A 21,009-nucleotide genomic window follows, 5' to 3' on the forward strand; every position below is an offset into this window, starting at 1 on the left:
TTGACAATTCCCATGTCCCAGGGTGTATGACGTCCCCGTTACAGTCCCACACCTCTGTGAAGCAGTGGCCAGTCTCACTTTTATTAATTTAGATTTTTACCTACGTGACTTTACCGAAAAAACCTAAGAATATTTAAACAGCGCCCCCTAGTGGCGAAACAAATAGGGCCCCCTGGTGGTGCATCATGTCTCAAGACAAGTTGGACTGTGCCTGCGATTGAACTCTTTATTTTCGAACTCTGGGACTCGCGTCGAGTAGGCCACTAGGGGGCGACGCGACACAGCGGGGGGCTTCCCACGCGGCTCAGAGAAACTGCCACGAAGACAAAGACCCGCTCATCGCCTGAACAGACTCTTGGGGCATGTGCTGTTAGCGGGCACCTGTGAGGGAGTGGGTAGCCAGCACCACGCCACACACACACAGGAGTGCGCGTGCATCTTGGGAGTCAGGGAGAAAGAAGAGGGGGAGTTTGTTTTGCCATTTTTGTTCGATTTTAGTTGGGGGAGAGGGGACAGGAGGACGCCAAACTGAGAGGAAGATTGGGAACCTCACCTCGAGAGAGAGAGAGGGCATCGTGGGGAAGAGGAGGAGATGGTTGAGCATCACCTTCAGTCAAGGGAAGGCGACTCCAGACAGAGGAGCAGCAACAGGGGAGGAGCGACCTCCCAATGAGTTGCAGGTTGACCAAGCGTTTTTGTCAGGAGACCTCAGGTTAGGGATGGTGTTTGTTTTGGGGATAGGGTTTGGGTTTAATGATCTAGATTTGGGGATATGGTTTAGCATTGTGAATAAAGGGAGATGGGTTCGAGATTGGCCACGAGGCCACGTGTCGGAGCATTCCCACTCGGCACCTGGGCCACGAGGCGGGGTGCAGGGAGCGGTGGGGGAGCGGTTAGCACGCTGCACTACAAATCCGGCAACCCGAGTCCGATTCCCGCCCACGGTCAACACCAGGTACAATTATATGAAACTGGTTCTGGGCCTCCCCTAGGTTGACTCAACCTCAAATGAGTACCTGATGCGGTGTATAAACATCGTCACTCGGGAGACAAAGGTGGCCAGGCGTGGTGCTGGCCCACCCACCCCCTCGTGTGCCATATCGGCCTTCATTGGTGCTCGCTAACAGCACTTGCCCCTACAGACTGTTAAGGCTATACGGGGTATCTTTGTCTTTGCAGTGAGAGTTCGTATCAGCAGTGGGTTGTCACAGTGATTTTCCATAGTGCTGGGGTTTTATTGGAATTCATTTGCAATTTAGGAAGCGTTTTAAAATCACAATGAGTACCTTTTACGCGTTATATCTAACAGGTTTCAAGGTTTGAACTCTTCGATATGAAACATAAACAAATACCCTTTTAATAATGTAGCAGAAAACGCTATTTTTGCTGGCTGGCTTTCACATCCGCAGGGAGTGACGGGCGGTCAACGTCCGGTGGACGTCCGAATTGTTCGCTTGCAACAAACAAACTTTGTCCACGAGGAGTGCCTATTTTCTTAGAGGCGCTGTGTTCGAATACGTGAAAAAAAATTAACACGAACTTTGTGGCAAATATATCGATTTACCGACATAGTTGGGCTTGTATGCCTTGGTTTTGTGCGGGCCATTGTCAAACTGAGACTATAACTTTAACGTATGCAATTGATCTGAAAAGTTGTTTTCGTGAGTTTAATGGCAAATCGGGGAATCACGTGAACCGCGCTCACGCCGCTGTTTGTGTCTCGGTGCTCAGTTTCACGGCGATTATTTTGGCTTCAAAATGAGCGATTGAAAGGCAAAAATATAACAAACAGCGCCCCCTGGTGGTGGTGAATCAAACAGCGCCCCCTGGTGGTGGTGAAACAAACGCCCCCCCCCCCGTTGTGACACAAACAGCGCCCCCTGGTGGTGAAACAAACAGCGCCCCCTAGTGGGCATTTGTGATTATTTTAATATAAATATTTTCTCCTATTCTCAATCCCCCCCCGCGTACCAACCAAAGATGGAATCCTGTTGTCATATCTGGGGTGGAGAAACCAGTTCCTAACTCACTGCAGTCGATATCCATAATGCAGTCAGGGTCATCAATAATCCAGCACCCACTGATTCACTCCAGTCACGCATTCATGACTTCGTTGGTCCCCCTCCTTATCACTCTTCTATCACTTCTCCCATGGTTCCTGTTTCCCACGTGACTTCAAGTCTTCATGAATCGACCCACGTTCAGGACCTGGTCTCACAGGCTGTCTCATCACATCCGACAAATGTCGCAGGTTACAATTCTTTATTTTTCTTCCCTCGCACTGCTTCGCTTTTGAATTCCCTCCCCGTCGTCTCTTCCCCCCCCCCAGCTCTTATAACTTTGCTCAATTGAAGGAACCTATTACCTCTTTGTCTATTACAACTTTGAAAGCCGACGTGTTAAACTCTGAGAGTGCTGTTTGTTGCTGAGAGCATGACGGTTTGGGCCTTGCTCGGGAATCGACATTAGAAAAAAAATCATAGCAGAACTATTTTATTTTTAAAAACACGAGCAGCGTCACGAGATTGAAAGGGAATGTGATCACACAACCGCCGTCCATGACCAAAGCAGAGCAGGGAGGAGGACTTCATCCGGCAGCGAGATATTTTTAGATTTAAAACCTGACAAGTTTTAGAATTGCTATTTGACGTATTAAATTACAAGAGATGGCCCAATTTGAAAAGAATATGTCTAAGGCTAACTATCGAAATATTTAATTTTTCCAACTCATGCAGACAAAGTTGTCTCTTTGCAGGGCAATGTGCAGCTCTGATGGGGACCGCCATAACCTGCTGGGGGCAATATCGGGGGGCCCACGTGGTGGACCGGGGTCACGTGCAAGTCGATGCATGAGCAGCGGCTCGGCTCCCGTGGGACCCGGCATCACTTTGCAGCAACCCAAGTGAAATCCAACAACTTTACTGTCATCAAGTAAAATATTTATTCCAAGAGTGCAATGTTAATGTCACCGAGTAAATTACCAATTCCAATACACAGTTGTTGAATAAAGATCCAATTAAATGTACATTTTCAATTGCAAATAATCTCAAGTTTTCATCAACCGTACAAATAAAAAAACAAAACACTTTAGCGGACTATTACAGGGGAACGTTTGGTCCAGCCACCCTTGTGATGATAGCCAATAGCAAAATGACATTATAAAATGAAATGACCAAATGCATTGAATTTATGTTCTTAAATATCACACGTTTGCCTTGAATGTATTCAACTCTGAGCTTATTTGTATTTATCTCCTAACAACAATTTTGGCTATTTGTTTAAGGCATACAGACATCGACAAAAAAAATGTACAGCTTTGTATTGCATCTCCTTCCCTGGGTTTTAAAATCATGGCACAGGAAACAATGGTAAATATAACGACAATGCACACAGCTGACCAGGTTTCCATGAACGCATCCTCAATGTGAGTTTTCTCCCCTCACCACCAAATTCAGTGAAAGAAAAATGTAGCTATCATTTGAGACGTCTTTATACCAACACTGGCACAACCACATACCAAACTCCCAACGCTAGCCAAGTGGACATCCTTACAAATTGTACAGGTTTTTTTTTATTATCAAAGTAGAAATATATTTAAAATTCCTAGAAAATGTCAGAAAATGGCCATTTTATAAGATTTAAATTACTTAAATTACAAGTAAACAACTAATAACATTTGCGCTTATAAATATGCCATTTTGAGTATACAGTACAACTTCAAAACAAAAGATTTTTAGTCTCTTTGCTGACAAAACCCAACACTGACACTCAAACAATGACTGTGTTACAACTATGAAATACTGTGCCTAGGGGACGACATCACCTGGAATGCACCCGATCACGTTCGGTCTCGGAAGCTAAGCAAAGGGTTGAGAGCCTGGAGAGTGCTTGGGGGCATAAAAAGCAGGCCTGGTGTTGCAAGGCTGCTGCCCGGCCACATCATCATCAGGGCTCGGTTTACACGCCCCCGTCTTCACTGACCTGCACTGACCAGCCTGGTGAAGTATACGGCCAAATAACCACCGTGACCTGCAGTGCGGGGATGCCCTCATCCAGCAGTGGACTGACCAAACAAAGGGCTTTACATCTGCATGAAATACTGTAGCTGATGGTGACATTTCCGGCGATTGGGAGGTGGCGTGGTGAAAGAGAAGGGCGAGGAGGATTGACGCCTGCGTCGTCATCGCACAGCCCACACCCTGACATTCTGACTGCAAACACAGGCAGCCGCATGTGACTTAACGAGATTACTGTATAAAGCACAGTGCGATTTGACAGCTTCGACCGAGTAACAAATGACCGCATAAAACAAAAAGAGTAAAATGTGGGGTTTCATCGGCCGGCCTGTAATAATGGGACGCCCAGGTGTGTGGGGTGTGTGGGTTCATCTTCTGGGGTCGGTCTCCGTCGTCTCACGATGCTCCGCTAAAGGGGAGTCCCCACAGGATTCTTCCTCACCTCACGACTCCATAACAAGGATATCGTAAGTGACGAAAACTTATTGGTGCAAAATATTGTTTTTCCAAACAAATCCCATGTTGACATAATCAGGTACAACCTATTACGATACCTTTTTCTTAAAAAAAATGTATCTGCACGTTTTAGTGGTCAACTTGTTGGATTCTACTAAGATTCGCTAAATTGTGTTTGCCTGTCAATGTTAACCACACTAGATGGTCCAACTCTGGATTAAGACACAGAAGTCCTTTACGATACAGAAGATCCATTCTCTACAAAATTCTCAAGATGTCTAGAAACGAAGGATCACCAATGATTGACTGTATTTTATGTGGCGATCTAGAAGCAGAGAGATAATGTTCACATCTTATCACAGTTGATAGTTCAACTTAAATATCTTCATCATTTAGTGGCCGTGTGGTTAATGCCCCTTAAGGAACACTTACCTTACTTTCATGCAATTTTCACTCCCCTGTGATTTAACTGTCCTTAAGCTCAGGTGATGGAGCCCAATTATAATGCAACTAATGTGCACCAATAATTCCCAACCAGTGGAGCCACGTTCAGCTCCAGAAAGAGCTATGCAACTTACAGATACCGATGTGGTCGTGAGATCTAACATGCCAACCATCCCCCTCTGTGCCTGCCCAATGCCAGTTGCCCCTCCAAAACAACTTGGTTCCAATGTCTGTTTTCAAGTGTAACGGCTCACTCTCCCCACTACTGGACGCAAAAAAAAAGCATAATGGGTTTTCACATCATTCGGTCGTTTCGTGCTTGAGGCCTAAACATGTTGGACAACGCTTTTGATGGCCCAAAACGGAGCACCATTTGGGCGCTCGTCACGCGAGGCTCATGACTTCACAGTAGTTCTGTGACATCAACTTTCACAATCCGTTCCCAGACATGATACGAGGTACTGCTCACCGCAGGTTCTGGAAAGGGCATGTGTTCGACTCATGATGCGACACTGAGAGCACAATAAGAAAAGGGAAATTTAACAATCCTAAAATATGTATGATAGTAAGCAGACACTTCCATTTTACAGAGTCTTGTTCGATTCCAATGCTATCGTTGCACACGACTTGTACAGACATATCTGTACCACTGCCATGGAAACCAAATCTGCTGACAACTCCCAACGAACATACAACCAGCAAACAGCACGAGCCTCCTTGGCAAGAGACACCTGCGGTAAAACACCAGAAAAAGACTCCGTGCTGAAAATAGAACAAAAACAATGGTAAGTTGTGCGGACTCTGGGTACGCGTGCTCCATTTCCTGCCTCACGTGCACCACAAGCCATGGTCCACAGCTGTCCACCAATGCAGTCAACCGCACATGTTCATCAAGCGCAATGACACGCCGCATTATCGGATTTTACAATTATCCCCTGAAACTGCCAAACTTGATCACAGCTGCTGTTCTAAAATGATCTTCCGTCCCGAGGCGATATCTTGTCGTAACGAGCAGGGGAAGAGGCTCCAACTCTGGGCCCTGCAGGGTAATCGTCAAGCTGGAGCAAATGGAAAAATAATCCAATTAGTTTCTATTTGTCTCTCAATGTCAAATGAAAAAAATATAATAAAAAACCTGATAATGAATATGTGCTTTTAGCAATATGTGGTTGGATGACTATTAACATCAAATTCAACAGGCAATCTATTTTCATTCAACAGTTGTGTGGACTTGAAATTCATACCAATTAGTTTCAGCTAAATGTACAATTGGCTAATCTTAAAAAAACATTACCGGTGTGGGTTTTACAGTGCTAACTTGGTCAATCAATCAATCCAGGACCATTATGTTTAAATCCAATCAGCTATCGTACTGAGCGCAAGTTGGCGGGAGTTTTGTGTCTCACAGTTACCGAGAGCAGACCACGAAAGATGGCTCAAGCGATGTCAGTTGAAAAAGCGTCTCTGCCAATTTCTGTAAAATATCTGCCAGCAGCACTTTGGTGCAAACCTATCCACGTGAATACTTAAAGCTTTTTGTCATAATTAACTTGTTTTAAGTATTCTACTAGTCGTTGTAGATTAAGTGTATTTTGTCATTCAAAAGTCAAAGTGATTAAACATGAACAATTCTATCATTTAACAAAAATTACACGAATAAACACTTAGAAGCTTATTTAGAAATGTGAATGATTTTATGAGCTTACATCATATTTTAAGAATTGTGACACCTGAAAATGGTAATTCTGTGAAACTTTATAGGGACATTTTAACATGTAGCTTTTTTAAAGTTAAATGGGTACACAGCAGAAATACAGCAATCCAAGTTTATATGGGGGGCGAACATTATCACAGATCCTGTCACCGGCGGTGCACCGTGGAGGTCGGACTTATGTTACCGCTGTGCGAAGACGCGCTGTGCCGCGCATTACGGGAGGAATTGGCCACGTGGTTCCATTCAATCGGCAGACAATTAGCGGATTTTGTTACGATTTTTTCTAAGGTGCACAATTTTTTCTAAGGCACCCATATGGGGTACACACTTGCAAATCATTTGTGTGCATCTTGTAGACTTGATATTCAAGGGTAACCATTTAAAAGTTATTTTCACTAAATTTATCAAGTCAGGAAAGCTGGTCTATGGTGATACAAAACCAAATTTTTTTTTTTTATCAAAAAAATTACTGCCACGCTTCCCTGCTGCTCCGCTCTTACAGCTCCACGTTGGACCCTGACGACATCCACGGGTAGCAGGAGTTTGCGGTCGACAAAGCACTCTCAATCCACCGCAGTGTGCCGTAGGTTACAGGAGCAGTTGCAAACCGCTAATAATCCGCTAATTACAGAGATTTTCAGATGATTAGATCACGATTATTGGAGTTCTGCTGTATATCTTTTAAAAAAAAGACATGGGTCTAGTTTGAATGTACGCAAGCTCGAGTCTTCGACCAGTGTGTCAGATGGCTTAATTCATTTGGTATATGAGTGTGCAGGGTACAGTATAAGCTTTGCCATTCCCTTTTGTGCACTTCCCTGAACTTTTGGCTACGTGACTATTAGTTGCTATGAAAAATCCATTTGAAAAATGTTTCAGGCAGCATTATCAAAAACGTGCGTGTGCATCAGCTGCAATCAGTAAGACTCGGGCAACACACGTCGCCGATAAACTGGGTCCACTCTGAACATTTACACCACACGCGACTCGTCCCGATAAGGAAACCGCTCTCCTCTGCAAAATCGCACAAGAAATGGTAAATGCTCAATTTATACTGCATCAAATGTTCAAATAATACTTTTGTGCACGTAAAAAAAGAAATGAAATCAAAGTACTGCACATTTCAATCGTGACTTCCATTACAAAGAAAAGAGCAAGGAAAACGCATGCGGCTAACCCTCCCAGTCCGGCTTTGTCCATGACTGCGTGCCGTCCTGCATCCTGGCTCGCTGCTCCGTCTCCCACTCCACAAACGCGTCGAAGAGGCTGGGCCACGCCTCGTCTTCGCTGTAGTGGCTCAGGTCGGGCCCCACCGTCTGCGCAAAGTTCAGGAACATGTTCCAGGTGTCTCGCGACACGCCGCGCACGCTGGACGGGTTCTCCTCCAGGAAGCTCAGCCAGCGGTCGAGCACGGGCGGCCGCCGGTGCTCGAACACGAGGCGCCACAGCGCCAGCGCCATGTCGCGCGGCAGCGAGCGCTGCCCCTCGTCGGCGTCCAGGCCGAACTGGAAGGTGAAGCGGTAAAGGTCCTTGAAGCGCTCTTCGACGCGCACCTCCTCCATCAGCTCGGGGAAGCGCGCCTGGATGGCCTTGGCCGTGTCGGCCTGCAGGGCTATGCAGCCAGCCACAAACTCGGACCTGAATGACAAAGACCAAGATCCGCCATATAGCTAATTAGAAACGGTTTCCGGCACATGAACCTTATGGCGGTACCCCGGCTCTCGCATAATGTCCGTGATGCGGTCATTTTTAGTCTGTTGATGGTCGGCGATGCGGCAATCGACTCATCTCAGCGAGCTGTACACGATGCACTACGGTGCGTGCGGTGCAAGCGTTCAGGGTTTCGGCGCAATCGTCCTCGCTGCGTTTCGACAACGCGGAGTGGCACTGATTTCGGATTGATTGGTACCCCAGTCGCGGAGTTAAGTACACCCCTGGAAAAAATAGTGTCCCAGAAATAAAATATTTAATTGCCTCGGACACTTTGTATTATTTGGTACCCCGGGGTACCGCCATCAGGATCAAGTTCTGCCCGCGAGCTCCTTTGAAGGCCGGCACGGCACGCCAGGGGGTGGGGGGGTGGTTGGCACCATGCCTGGCCGACTATGTATCAGGCACTTATTTAAGGAGACCTAGGGGAGGCAGAGGACCGGTTTGGATATTTGTTACCGATGTTAGCCATGAGCAGGAATCAAAACTTGGGTGACCATGTCCGTTGTGCAACGCGCTAACCACTGCACTACCGTTGCCCACGTTGTCTTTATGACAATGCCAGCACACACACGGGGGACAAAGACATAGCCAGCGTAAGCGTACAGTGATGCGCATTGTTTAAAACGACACGACCAGTTGAATGCGCTGTTATAACGTTTGGTTACGTAAGTTTAGGCTTTCTGTATCCGTGTTCAATATAAACACGCCATGTAAGCTTTACATGTGTTTTGATTATTAGACAGGGATGTGACTGGCTAGGACAAGAACATTTGGAATAGGTAGTTGAATGCATTGAGCAAACCTGAGCAGGGGAAGAGGTGGACAGGAGAGTAAGGGGACAGAAGTAGCAGGTGGCTTATAATTACAATTTATATTTCTAATTTGCTTTGGTTCATGTTTAATGTATTGCTTCCTGGGTCTCTCTGGTACATCCTGTTGCATGAAGAGATTCTACAGCCCGACTGGAGAGGGACTATTTTTAGAAGCCTAGTTCAATATTAACAAGGTTCTCCAACGACGGATGCATGTGAAAATGAATGACATTCTTACAATTATTTTAATACAATTTGAACATTGACCTGACCCTCTCTCTGTACGTTATTTATATTGTTGAACGGTTGGCCGCGCTGCGCTACGAACCCGGCTGACCCGAGTTAAAATCCCAGCCATGTCAAGCGCAAGCAGCAAGTAAATATCTAAAAGCAGAGTTGGGGGCCACCCAATTCACCAATCTGCAAAGACTACCGCGGTTGACTGACAGAGCATGGCTGAGGCCTTTACCCAGCAGTGGATTGACAAAGGGCCAAATGTGATAATTGTTATTACTCTGTAATGTCCAACCCCAGCGGGGTTTTCATATCATCAAATATATTATTAAGCTAATGTTTGGGGCAAATTGAGGCGTCTGGCATTGGCCTTTAATGTAATTAGCGATAAAGACGTTCTTAATGACACATCTGCACACAGTGTCACTGGAAATAAGCCCAAACGAGATTGATTTCTGCTAAATGTCCAGCGTTGGTAACGTGTTACTGTAATCACATTGCCACAGGGAGGTAAATGTAATCCTGCATCAGTTTGTAATCACATTACCATTACTCAGAATGTGCTGGTTAAACACGTTTTTTTTGTGGTTGCTCTAATTTTTTTTCCTTAAAAAAAAATCACAACAACAATATTAATGAAAAAATGGTCATGTTTGCTACAGTATAGAATTTTATAACGAGTTTCTATAGAGTGCCAGTAGAATTCGTTGCCGATTTATCTCAAACTCTCACCCAGTTCTGCCGTAGTAAACGCAAGACAGAAACGGTTAGTAAAGTAGACAAAGCAGCAACATTGTGCCTTCCTTCGTGATAGCCTTTGTGCTGTAAGAACGGAGCGAATAGGAAAACGCACATATTTATTTAAAACTCTCCAGTCTCTTAATATTATCTATTTGGTGGACTAAGTGGCTGCCTAAACCCCGAGTGGAGAAGTGTATAGACTGAGTGGCACATACGCTGAGTGGTACAGATTTATTAGACACAGAACACAATTGTAACCTGCATGTCCAGGTGCTAGATTTCAGGCATCAAATATCTGGGGGGGGGGGGAAGTGCACTTAGTAATCCGGAGAATAGGGTAATACATATCACAATGAGCTTTCCAGATACATGTAAACAGCTCGTGACTGGACCTTGTTTCAAACACCAGGTGACCGGGCAGTAACTGTTTAACAAGCCCGCTATCCTCTGTCGATGAGAGCCAGCTCTCTATTGATCAAGAGATTACTGTCTCTGTGTGTACTCAGCTGGTTATGTATGAAGTGTGTCTCGCATCGTACATAACCAATCGTGCTCAGCGGAGGTGTGGTGGAAGGACAACGAACTAAACACAAATAGCAGTTCTAGAGACATGAGATTTCAATCTATATTTAAAAGTGCATGGCTGCAGTGGCTTCCTAATATCGGAAGGAAGAGCGTTCCAGATGGCCACAGAACCGCAAGCAAGATTACACTTCCCTCCCAGGGTTTGCCCTGTTTTAACAATACAGGGATACATTAACACGGAGGGCCACGATTGGTGGATTAAATTACTGTTGTTTCATTTTTACAATTCAATAAATCGTTGACCGATTTTATTTATATAACGCAGAATGCGTCGAGGCAGCACACGGTGAGAATTTTACTCCCATTGCTGCAACCCTTTAGGCCTCGTGCTTCACATGCAATGCTGTTGCCTACAACATCAGAGCATCCATTCAGTAATATCAATTTATCAGGCGACTCCCACGAACGAGTACTGTATATGGAATTACACGTGCAGGTAGGCCTTGCTTAGCGCTCAAGATGTGTTCTTGAAGTAAGTGAGTGCTAATCAAATCGGCGCTCTAAGGGGTCATTATACCCCATTGTATATATGGGGATACGTTCCTGACGGTGTTATTTAATTTGTATAAGCAATACAAGAAGGCGTTCATGGGGATATCGGTATTAGCGTTAACAATGATACAGATGGTAAAAAATATTTCATAAATGATAACCATTTTCATAACATCAGTATTACGTACTGTACTCGCGAGTGCATTAAACTGTGCTCCTCTTACAAGGCCGCAGTGGGAGACGAGGTTGGAAGAGCTGCTGCACCCCCTATCCGGGTCACTGTCAGCGAAGAGCTCCAAGACCTCCGTGATCTTAGTGAAGCCCCTCAGTTTACATTTCTGTGGTGCAGATTCTTTGAGGTGGAGCCTCAGACTCTATCCTGGTCTCGTGAGTTCTCACCTGGCTACTATTGAATTTTTTTTTACATATATATATAATCGTGACTACGAATCGCGATCATAAAATCGCGGTCGGAGGGGTCTGGATGGCTCAGAGCGTCCGTTGCTCTCATGGGTTTCATTCATCATGGGGGCGGGTCGGTTTCCTTGGCCAGCACTGCGAGTTCTCGCCCGTAAGCGCTTTTTGGATCTTTCTTCATTTTTTGTTTTAAATTTTCTTCTCCAGTACGAGGAGCGCTATAACGAATCGGCGTTCTACATGGTGGCCCTAAGCGAGGGTCTGCCTGTACATGTACAGCTTGACGACAGTCCACTACTGTATGAGGGTCTCCCAATTCCACACGAGTCATGAGGACAGTTTGACCATATTCACCACCATGGTCAGGATCAGGCATCACCACTGATATTAGCTGTGGCCTGGAATCAAAACTCAGGCTACTGGGTTCAAAGTGCAATGTGCCACCACTCCACAGAAATTGTACAGCAAGACCTCGTTTAATGCGGTAGACACGTTCCTAAAAAGTGGCGCGTTTTGCGAAAAACACATTTAGCAAAAACAATTTCCCTATAAATAATGTAATGGTAATGTTTGGCGAGATACGATGTACACACTCACAGTAAGATGGCGGGACAAATAATTGAGGGTACGCCGCCGCGTTACTGTGTCATTCCGCCTACTGTATCGTACCGCTCAGCCACGCAGCTCAAATAGTTTGTCGTTGACTGCTCAGAAATGGCGTGATAACGGTGCGCGTTCCGCGTTATAACGGGCATGTTGCACGTTATAATGGGCACGTTCCGCATTGTTCCCTAATGGAAGAACCACGTTATCGTGAAAGCGTGTTGTGTGCACACGCATTAAAGGAGGACTTACCGTATATGATGAAACAAATTTCCTATGACCAAATTACCCAGAATGCACAATAGGTGTTAAAGGATGCAAGGATACGTGGTGGGTAACAGAGGGTCAGTGCAGACAAATCTACTATAGTACTGTACTTCTATACTCCTATATAAATGCTCTCTGCGTTCCCCAACTCGCACTGGCGAGTGTGAAGTGTTGTCAAGTAACCCCCCAGGAGGCTCTCATCCAGCAGCGAAATGACACATGGGACGTACACGCACGTACGCGTTCACATTACATTGAAAGATAACCCTCGGTGCCTACATCATCATCGTTTGCTCGTGTCGCGTGAGCCACCTCACCTGGTGAACCTGCACATCGTTGCCGCTTTGAACTTCCAGGCCATGACGAGCACGATGAACTCGGTGGGGTCCACAGAGAGGTCCTGGCAGAACTCCTCCATGCCCTCGGCGAGGATGGCGTCCTCCCTCTCGTCCTTGTACTTGTTGAAGAGGGCATGAGCGCGAGCCAGCGAGAACTCCGACTCGTGCAGGCTGGGGCCCGAGTTCCGGGGTGAGCGCTCGTCCTGCGACAGCAGCATGGTGGTGGACAGGTCTCCGCCGCCCGGTTTGGATAGGTGCGCCCCGCCCGTGCGCTGCTCGCACGTGTCCAGCGTGGAGTCGGCGTGGCCGGATCGTTGGGGACTGGCGCCGCCGTGCACTCGTTTAGACTTTTCGGCGGCGCTCGCGTTGCTCTTGCTTGGCCACGCAGACGCACTAGAAGAGCTGGCGTCCCGTTGGCAGCGGAAGATGCACTGGCCCATTGCTTTGGCCCGTTCCCCACGTGGCTTCTCTGCCTACTACCAACACCACCTACCACCACTCCTACCCTCACTCTCAAGGTCGCTCGAGGGCTATGCAGCTGCACATCAAGTCCAAGTCAAGGCCTCCTGGCCGAGACGTAAAAGTAACTTTGTTTGACATTCCGAGGTTTGATAAACATACCTTCCCCCTTGTATTGCACATGGTCGCATGGCATGCGTGCGTTGACGGGATCAACTGACCATCTCTGCAATTTGTTCATTCGGCGTCCAAAGTGGTTAGAACATCACCAGAGACAGCTTCAGCAACTCAGTTTTTCTGGCTTGATCGATATCTACAAAACAAATTTGAGGCAGACCATTATAGGCATATATATTTTTTAAAAGAATCAGTCCTGCATGCGTTTGTGCTAATTTTAGACACCAAACAGCAATCAAGGCACAACAATGCTGGCACAATTTCTGATGAAAAATACATTTTGAAAAAATATATATGGAGGCAGAATAAAATGAATCATACAGAATAAAGTGGTGGGTGACATTACCAGAGAGGAATGGTGGTGCAGTGGTTGGATCACTGTGCTACGAATCAAGTCACGAGTTTGAGTTCTGGCCACAGCTAAGCTCAGTGGCGAATAATATCTGAACGGGATAATAGGGGTGAAGTCATGGTTGATAATGAAGATCGACCTCATCGACAGGATGGGATGCCCTCAATGTACAATTAACTTTGCATATGGGTAACTTAAGTATAGCTTCAAAAATCTATTATAATTACACGAAATGGGTCTCTTGTCAATTGACTGTAGTTCAGTCCTTAAGCTCCACCTACTAAACTACTCGGATCCTCTACGCAAGCAAACTGCAGTGAGTTGGCCACACGTTTATCTCGGTTCACGCACACGTTGACTACAGATATTGCTGCCGTGTCCTTGCTGGCGGCTTTGGGCGGTGGACATGGCCGAGTAGTCGCGCGTTTGCTGCTTGATTTACGCTGCGGGTGAGTAAACTAAAAAAAATACACGTCACATGACTCACAGTGGACATTTAAGATCCCATGATATTTTTCGAAAAACAGTAGGACGTGTTTGTTGGCGGCACGAACCAAAATTCATCACATTTGAAAATTACTTGCAAATTACCCAATTCCATAAAGCGATATACGAACTTCGTCCCCTCAAGTGTGAAACCACAGCAAATTATAATTGTCTTTGAAACAGAGAGCTTCCGTGACAGCCTTGCGTGCTATTCGAATGGTGCTAATGCGAAAGGTAATCATGATGGTTTTATTCCATTTGACTGAGCTTGCCTCTCAAGGCTTTGATTGCTCGATAGTATTTTGCCTTGGCTTGCCCGAGTGGGCCACAGGATGGTTTATTACCCCAGACCTCTTTTCATCCCTGTACGCCAACGATTTCATCATGAATTCCCTTACCGAGGCTCTTCACTCCGGGAGGCTACACAACATTAATCCTATATAGCGCTGCCTCCACAACGTTATATTTTATTGGGCACAAAGGGAGAGAAATGTATGATTTTAAGGGTGCCACGCTGCAGAGATGGTAACTACCTCGCCTGGTATACAGGTTGTGGGTTCTATCCCGACCCTGACGCCTGTATATTTGGAGTTTGAATGTTATTTCCGTGGTTGCATGGATTTTTCTCCCGGTCCTCTGGTTTTTCCCTCCACATTTAGAAACATGTGCTTCGAGTATTTGGCTGCTATAAATTTGCATATGATAAGCCACTTCTTTGAGCTATCGTTGGTGGCCAGGTTGCTTCTGAAAAACAGCTATATGGCTCAGCAGGCCTTGCCTGGTAAAAAAAATATTTTACGTAGGGGTTTCAATCATCACTCCCTTTAACATATATTTACCAGTATTCTTCATTCATGTTTACATTTAGGCAATCGAACTATGTTTTTGTAAAAGGAGTTAAGGATCAAATGAAATAAATGAGGAAACTATGTTTTCGGAGGAAATGACGTCCAAAGAATTTACCACAATTAACTTTGTTCCCCTTCAGTTGGATCAAGAGTAATTGTCAAATTTAGGAATTGGTCAATTACAGTGACATAAAAAGACATGCTGCTGCAAATGTTATCAGGCGGTCTACAATCGACGTGGTGATCAGTGCACAGACCACGAAGCAACTGAGTGCTGTATGTGAATGCACATACACCCATTGCATTATAAACATGCAAAAAAGTTGACTACTGGGTAGTATGAGAACTGCAGTACTGGGAAACACTGGCCAAAAGTATTTAAACGTTCTACAAGCTGCATGGATTAGTATGGTGGTACAGTGCAACACATTGTTAAGAAAAAAAACCTATGGTTTTAGCTGTGCCATTTCCACACTGTGCAGAACACACAAAAAGGATACAGAACCTACACAATACACACCCTCACACATAGTGTGCAGTTTCATTTCTAGGCATAGAACATTTGTGCAAGGATAGCACAAACAATTTCGAATTTAGACTCTTCTAGAGAATTTTCCTGGCTGTGGCTTAGCATAACAGATTGTGTTTTAGGTTAAAACAAAATACGACTGCGTGGAAAACATAAACTGTTCCCATCCATAATGTCATCTGCTTCTTCCTGCCCACTGACAACATGCCTCAAAAATCTGACCTGGCTTTGATCCTGCACTTATAACCTACATTGTGAAAACGTGTCAAAAGCTTCAGTGGCATTTTTTGGCCAAGTTTGAACAATAACAATGCTTATTTTCCAGCTGTTAGGCCGATTCCCATTTAACACCATGAATATGCCGACCAGTTCATATATACACTGAAGAGTTTGCCGCCTGCAGTCTAATTAATTCTTCTTTCACTGGCAGAGACATATGGCTGACACGTGACTGCTGACAACAACACTGTATAAATATACATCAGTCTTGGCAATGATGAAATATCTTGCAGTACTTGGAATTACTGACAACCCCTCCCTCTCTCCTTGCGCCCCACCATCGTCCTGAGTCCACCAGCATTGCCTCCCATGACCTGCACAACAGCATGCAACTCCAACATTTCTGTCACCCAATCTCCATCCATTATCCGTGACGCAAGAAGCCATAATGCGGCAGGAAACCCTCTGGTTCACAGTATCGCCAACCAGAGGAAGCGTTCAATGTTTACCTCACCCCCTCAGAAGGTGAGAAAATATTAAATAGCCTGCCACGTCCAATTAATGTTGAGTGCAGACAAATTTGTATCAGGGGTGACATGAGGCAAGTGCTACTAAACAAATCTTCTTGCCTTCCTTACATCACTACTATAATAAAGCTGTTTGCTCTCCCCGATATGCTAAACTACATGGGGCTCTGGGTAACAGTAATAACTTTGGATTGACTGGCCAATGGACAACAAGATCCCTGGATAACAAACACATTGGCGAGAAGGAAGAGTAAAAAAACTATACTCTGCCAACTCGTGCCCATTTGTCAAAGAAACCCTGCAACAAAAATTATTCGCAATGATTGGAAAAAAACGTGGTCGGGGAAGCAATTTTGCTACAAATGACAAAAATATTACAACTCGCATTGTCTCGATGATTGAAAATGCATTTCTTTAGAACTGCTTCTTGTGTTCCGTTCCTTGTCCTTCCCGCGCGCGTCCGTTTAGCACGGTTGGTTAAGTACGGTAGGAAAGAAGTTCAACCTACACACACATACATCACAGCTCGCAGTGTCATGTCTGATGACTGTCAGCTTACAAATTGTCAAACGTTATCCTGTAATAGCTCACAAATTGCCATAGATTGACATAGGTTATTACAATTGTCCCATCTCACACGGCCCCTTCCCATGCTATCACAGCTCACATTGTCAGAGGTTACACTGCAAGAGCTTACAAATGGTCACATCCCACTGCAACATCTCACACTGAATGGTTAACATTGTAATTACAGGTGTGCCGCAGCTCAGTGTCACAACTCACCTCGTCACTTCTAAACACCGTCACATCTCACTCTAATCTCACACTGCCAACAATATTGCAACACCCAACACTGTCGCAGCTTACACTTGTAACAGCCCACACTCACAATTCACACCGTCACGGTTCACAATTCACACTGCTCTCACACTGCCAGAGTCCACAGTGACATCCTGCACTGTGACACATATCTCACCGTAACATCTCGAATTGTAACAACTTGTGTCAGCTCGCAATGGCATTGCTCACGCCGTGACACATATCTCACCGTGGCATCCCACATTGTAACATCGAGTGATATCTCGCACCGTGACAGCTCACACTTGCACTAACTCACACACACCCGCGCAAAAATGCCTCGCATGCTGGTTCACACACTGTCCAGACAGAATCTCGTGTAAAAAATCGCTCGCACTCCATCACAGTTCGTGGAACAGCACAGGCAGTACCAGCAGTACAAAGGAAACAGCACAGATGAGATGGAACGGGCAGTGCAAACACAACAGACAGCACAAACGAGGTGGTGCTAAACGAAGAACGCGGACGCTAAAGACGAGATCTGCAGTACCCACCACGAGACAGCACAAATGAGACGACACAAAACGACGCAGGGCAGCAGGAAACTAACTCGACAGTACAAACAGGTCAGTACAGATATGGCATTGGAAGCACACGCAGGTCACAAAGTACACACGAAGCTAGACGATGCGATCGAGACCGACAATACAGTACCACGGAGCACGTGCGGGCAAAGGAAACGGCAGAGGGGAGCTCGACAGAACGCGAGACGACGCGACAGGCGGGACAGCCAGCACGGGCAGTACCCGTGCCACGCAGTACCCGTGCCACACAGTACCCGTGCCACACAGCACACACGAGACGACGTGACAGGCGGGACAGCCAGCACGGGCAGTACCCGTGCCACGCAGTACCCGTGCCACACAGCACACACGAGATGACGGGACAGGCAGGACAGCCAGCACGGGCAGTACCCGTGCCACACAGTACCCGTGCCATACAGTACCGGTGCCACGCAGTACCCGTGCCACACAGTACCCGTACCACACAGCACACACGAGACGACGTGACAGGCGGGACAGCCAGCACGGGCAGTACCCGTGCCACGCAGTACCCGTGCCACACAGTACCCGTGCCACACAGTACACACGCAACGTGCACACGACAAGTTTCATCCGCGACAGCGTCACGGGCAGTGAACGAACGCGGCTAAACAAAGGCCACAACGGGCAGTCACAGACGGCAGCGGCAGTCCTACACGCGGTTAGAGAGGGGCGCAAAGTGCCTGTTGTTAGCGAGCGCCTATTAATGCCGGGGCACGGCTACACGGAGGTGGAAGTGGCTGGGCGGGTGGCGTGTCCCCAGCACCACGCCCGTCCCTCGGCACTTGACGTTTCAGGTAAAAACTCTCTCATTTAAAAGGCCGTGTCGATCGAGGCGAGCCTACAGATCTGATTCTAGATTTGAAGCTTTCGTGACTGCAAGGATTCATACTCTTAGGTTTTATTTTATTTCTATTATTTCTATTATTTTTTTTACCTCCACAACTGGTTCGAGATATCACTTCGTCACCGACCGTTATCCGCATGGCCAGGAATCGAACTCTTCTTCTTCTCCTCTTGCGGTGTTCTTGTTGTTGTATCGCAGTGCGCTAACCGGTGCGCCACCGCTCCCCCACCCACAGTCCAACTACCACAGCCTCACGCGGCGTCGTTCGGCACGGTGCCACCGCTAACACCCCGACCACTCCGCGCCGCCAACCATATAACAACAACCGCACACTACAGCGGTACCCACTGGCGATCGTACTCACAGTGGCCCCGTAGCGGGGTGAGGTGGGGGGTTCTGCGCTCAGCGTTGCGGCCTTGCCCGGGGTGGTGGTGGTGGTGGTGCCGCTGCCGCTGTGGAGGCCGTCCCAGGGGGACTGGGCCCGCAACCCACGGCGCCAGCTACGCGGGCGCGGATTGGCTGACGGGGCAAACGGGGCTCCACCAATAGCAACGGCGACTACCAACACCGCCCCGCCCACTGGCCCGCCACCCCACTCGCAGCCAATCACAAGAGGGGTGGTGTAGTAAACACAGCTTACACATCCAACTACTCACCATCTCTCAGCCAATCACAAGGGGGGTGGTGTAGTAAACACAGCTCACTCACCCAACTACTCACCATCTCTCAGCCAATCACAAGGGGGCAGGGTGGTGTAGTAAACACAGCTTACTCACCCCACTACTCACCATCTCAGCCAATCACAAGGGGGGTGGTGTAGTAAACACAGCTCACTCACCCAACTACTCACCATCTCTCAGCCAATCACAAGAGGGGTGGTGTAGTAAACACAGCTCACTCACCCCACTACTCACCATCTCAGCCAATCACAAGGGGGCAGGGTGGTGTAGTAAACACAGCTCACTCACCCCACTACTCACCATCTCTCAGCCATTCACACGGGGGTGGTGTAGTAAACACAGCTCACTCACCCAACTACTCACCATCTCTCAGCCAATCACAAGGGGGGTGGTGTAGTAAACACAGCTCACTCACCCAACTACTCACCATCTCAGCCAATCACAAGGGGGCAGGGTGGTGTAGTAAACACAGCTCACTCACCCCACTACTCACCATCTCTCAGCCAATCACAAGGGGGTGGTGTAGTAAACACAGCTCACTCACCCAACTACTCACCATCTCGCAGCCAATCACAAGGGGGTGGTGTAGTAAACACAGCTCACTCACCCAACTACTCACCATCTCGCAGCCAATCACAAGGGGGTGGTGTAGTAAACACAGCTCACTCACCCCACTACTCACCATCTCTCAGCCAATCACAAGGGGACAGGGTGGTGTAGTAAACACAGCTCACTCACCCCACTACTCACCATCTCTCAGCCATTCACACGGGGGTGGTGTAGTAAACACAGCTCACTCACCCAACTACTCACCATCTCTCAGCCATTCACACGGGGGTGGTGTAGTAAACACAGCTCACTCACCCAACTACTCACCATCTCTCAGCCAATCACAAGGGGACAGGGTGGTGTAGTAAACACAGCTCACTCACCCAACTACTCACCATCTCTCAGCCATTCACAAGGGGACAGGGTGGTGTAGTAAACACAGCTCACTCACCCAACTACTCACCATCTCTCAGCCATTCACACGGGGGTGGTGTAGTAAACACAGCTCACTCACCCAACTACTCACCATCTCTCAGCCAATCACAAGGGGGCAGGGTGGTGTAGTAAACACAGCTCACTCACCCAACTACTCACCATCTCTCAGCCAATCACAAGGGGGGTGGTGTAGTAAACACAGCTCACTCACCCAACTACTCACCATCTCTCAGCCAATCACAAGGGGGGTGGTGTAGTAAACACAGCTCACTCACCCAACTACTCACCATCTCTCAGCCAATCACAAGGGGGGTGGTGTAGTAAACACAGCTCACTCACCCAACTACTCACCATCTCTCAGCCAATCACAAGGGGGGTGGTGTAGTAAACACAGCTTACTCACCCCAACTACTCACCATCTCGCAGCCAATCACAAGGGGGGTGGTGTAGTAAACACAGCTTACTCACCCCAACTACTCACCATCTCACAGCCAATCACAATGAGTACTATAGTAAACACTTATCCATTGCTCATGCACACTCTACATACTCAAACTCCACTCCTCCACCACGAGAGACATGAACAAATATTGCCGTTACCTCACACACCCCTCTCTGCCACTAAAATTCGGAAGTACATCCTAAACAAAAACGCATTTCTATATCCCA

The 21,009-nt window shown here is 47.0% G+C and overlaps 1 protein-coding gene across 2 annotated transcripts; it reads right to left on the reverse strand.

Annotated features, from left to right (window-relative positions):
• Positions 1–2,922: 2,922 nt before the first annotated feature.
• LOC144718980 (DCN1-like protein 3) lies at positions 2,923–19,150 on the reverse strand. Of its 2 annotated transcripts, none has more exons than XM_078594639.1 (3): positions 19,041–19,150; positions 12,812–13,604; positions 2,923–8,268 (listed from the first exon to the last, which is right to left on the reverse strand). In XM_078594639.1, the coding sequence occupies exons 2-3, from the start codon at positions 13,270–13,272 to the stop codon at positions 7,803–7,805; spliced, it is 927 nt and encodes a 308-aa protein (XP_078450765.1). In that variant the 5' UTR covers positions 13,273–13,604; positions 19,041–19,150; the 3' UTR covers positions 2,923–7,802. The 2 variants fall into 2 exon arrangements, with proteins under 2 accessions (XP_078450765.1, XP_078450766.1); XM_078594640.1 differs by lacking the exon at positions 19,041–19,150 and adding an exon at positions 14,172–19,034.
• Positions 19,151–21,009: the final 1,859 nt, after the last annotated feature.

Source organism: Lampetra planeri, chromosome 5 (assembly GCF_965212315.1).
Source record: "Lampetra planeri chromosome 5, kcLamPlan1.2.h2, whole genome shotgun sequence".
Taxonomy (NCBI): domain Eukaryota; kingdom Metazoa; phylum Chordata; class Hyperoartia; order Petromyzontiformes; family Petromyzontidae; genus Lampetra; species Lampetra planeri.

What these genes read in the sequence shown, in the direction of transcription:
- LOC144718980 (XM_078594639.1), bottom strand. Translation starts at nt 13,272, where the DNA reads ATGGGCCAGTGCATCTTCCGCTGCCAACGGGACGCCAGCTCTTCTAGT. An exon ending in ACGATGTGCAGGTTCACCAG is followed by an intron (nt 8,269 to 12,811) that starts GTGAGGTGGCTC and finishes TTTGTCATTCAG; the next exon opens with GTCCGAGTTTGTGGCTGGCT.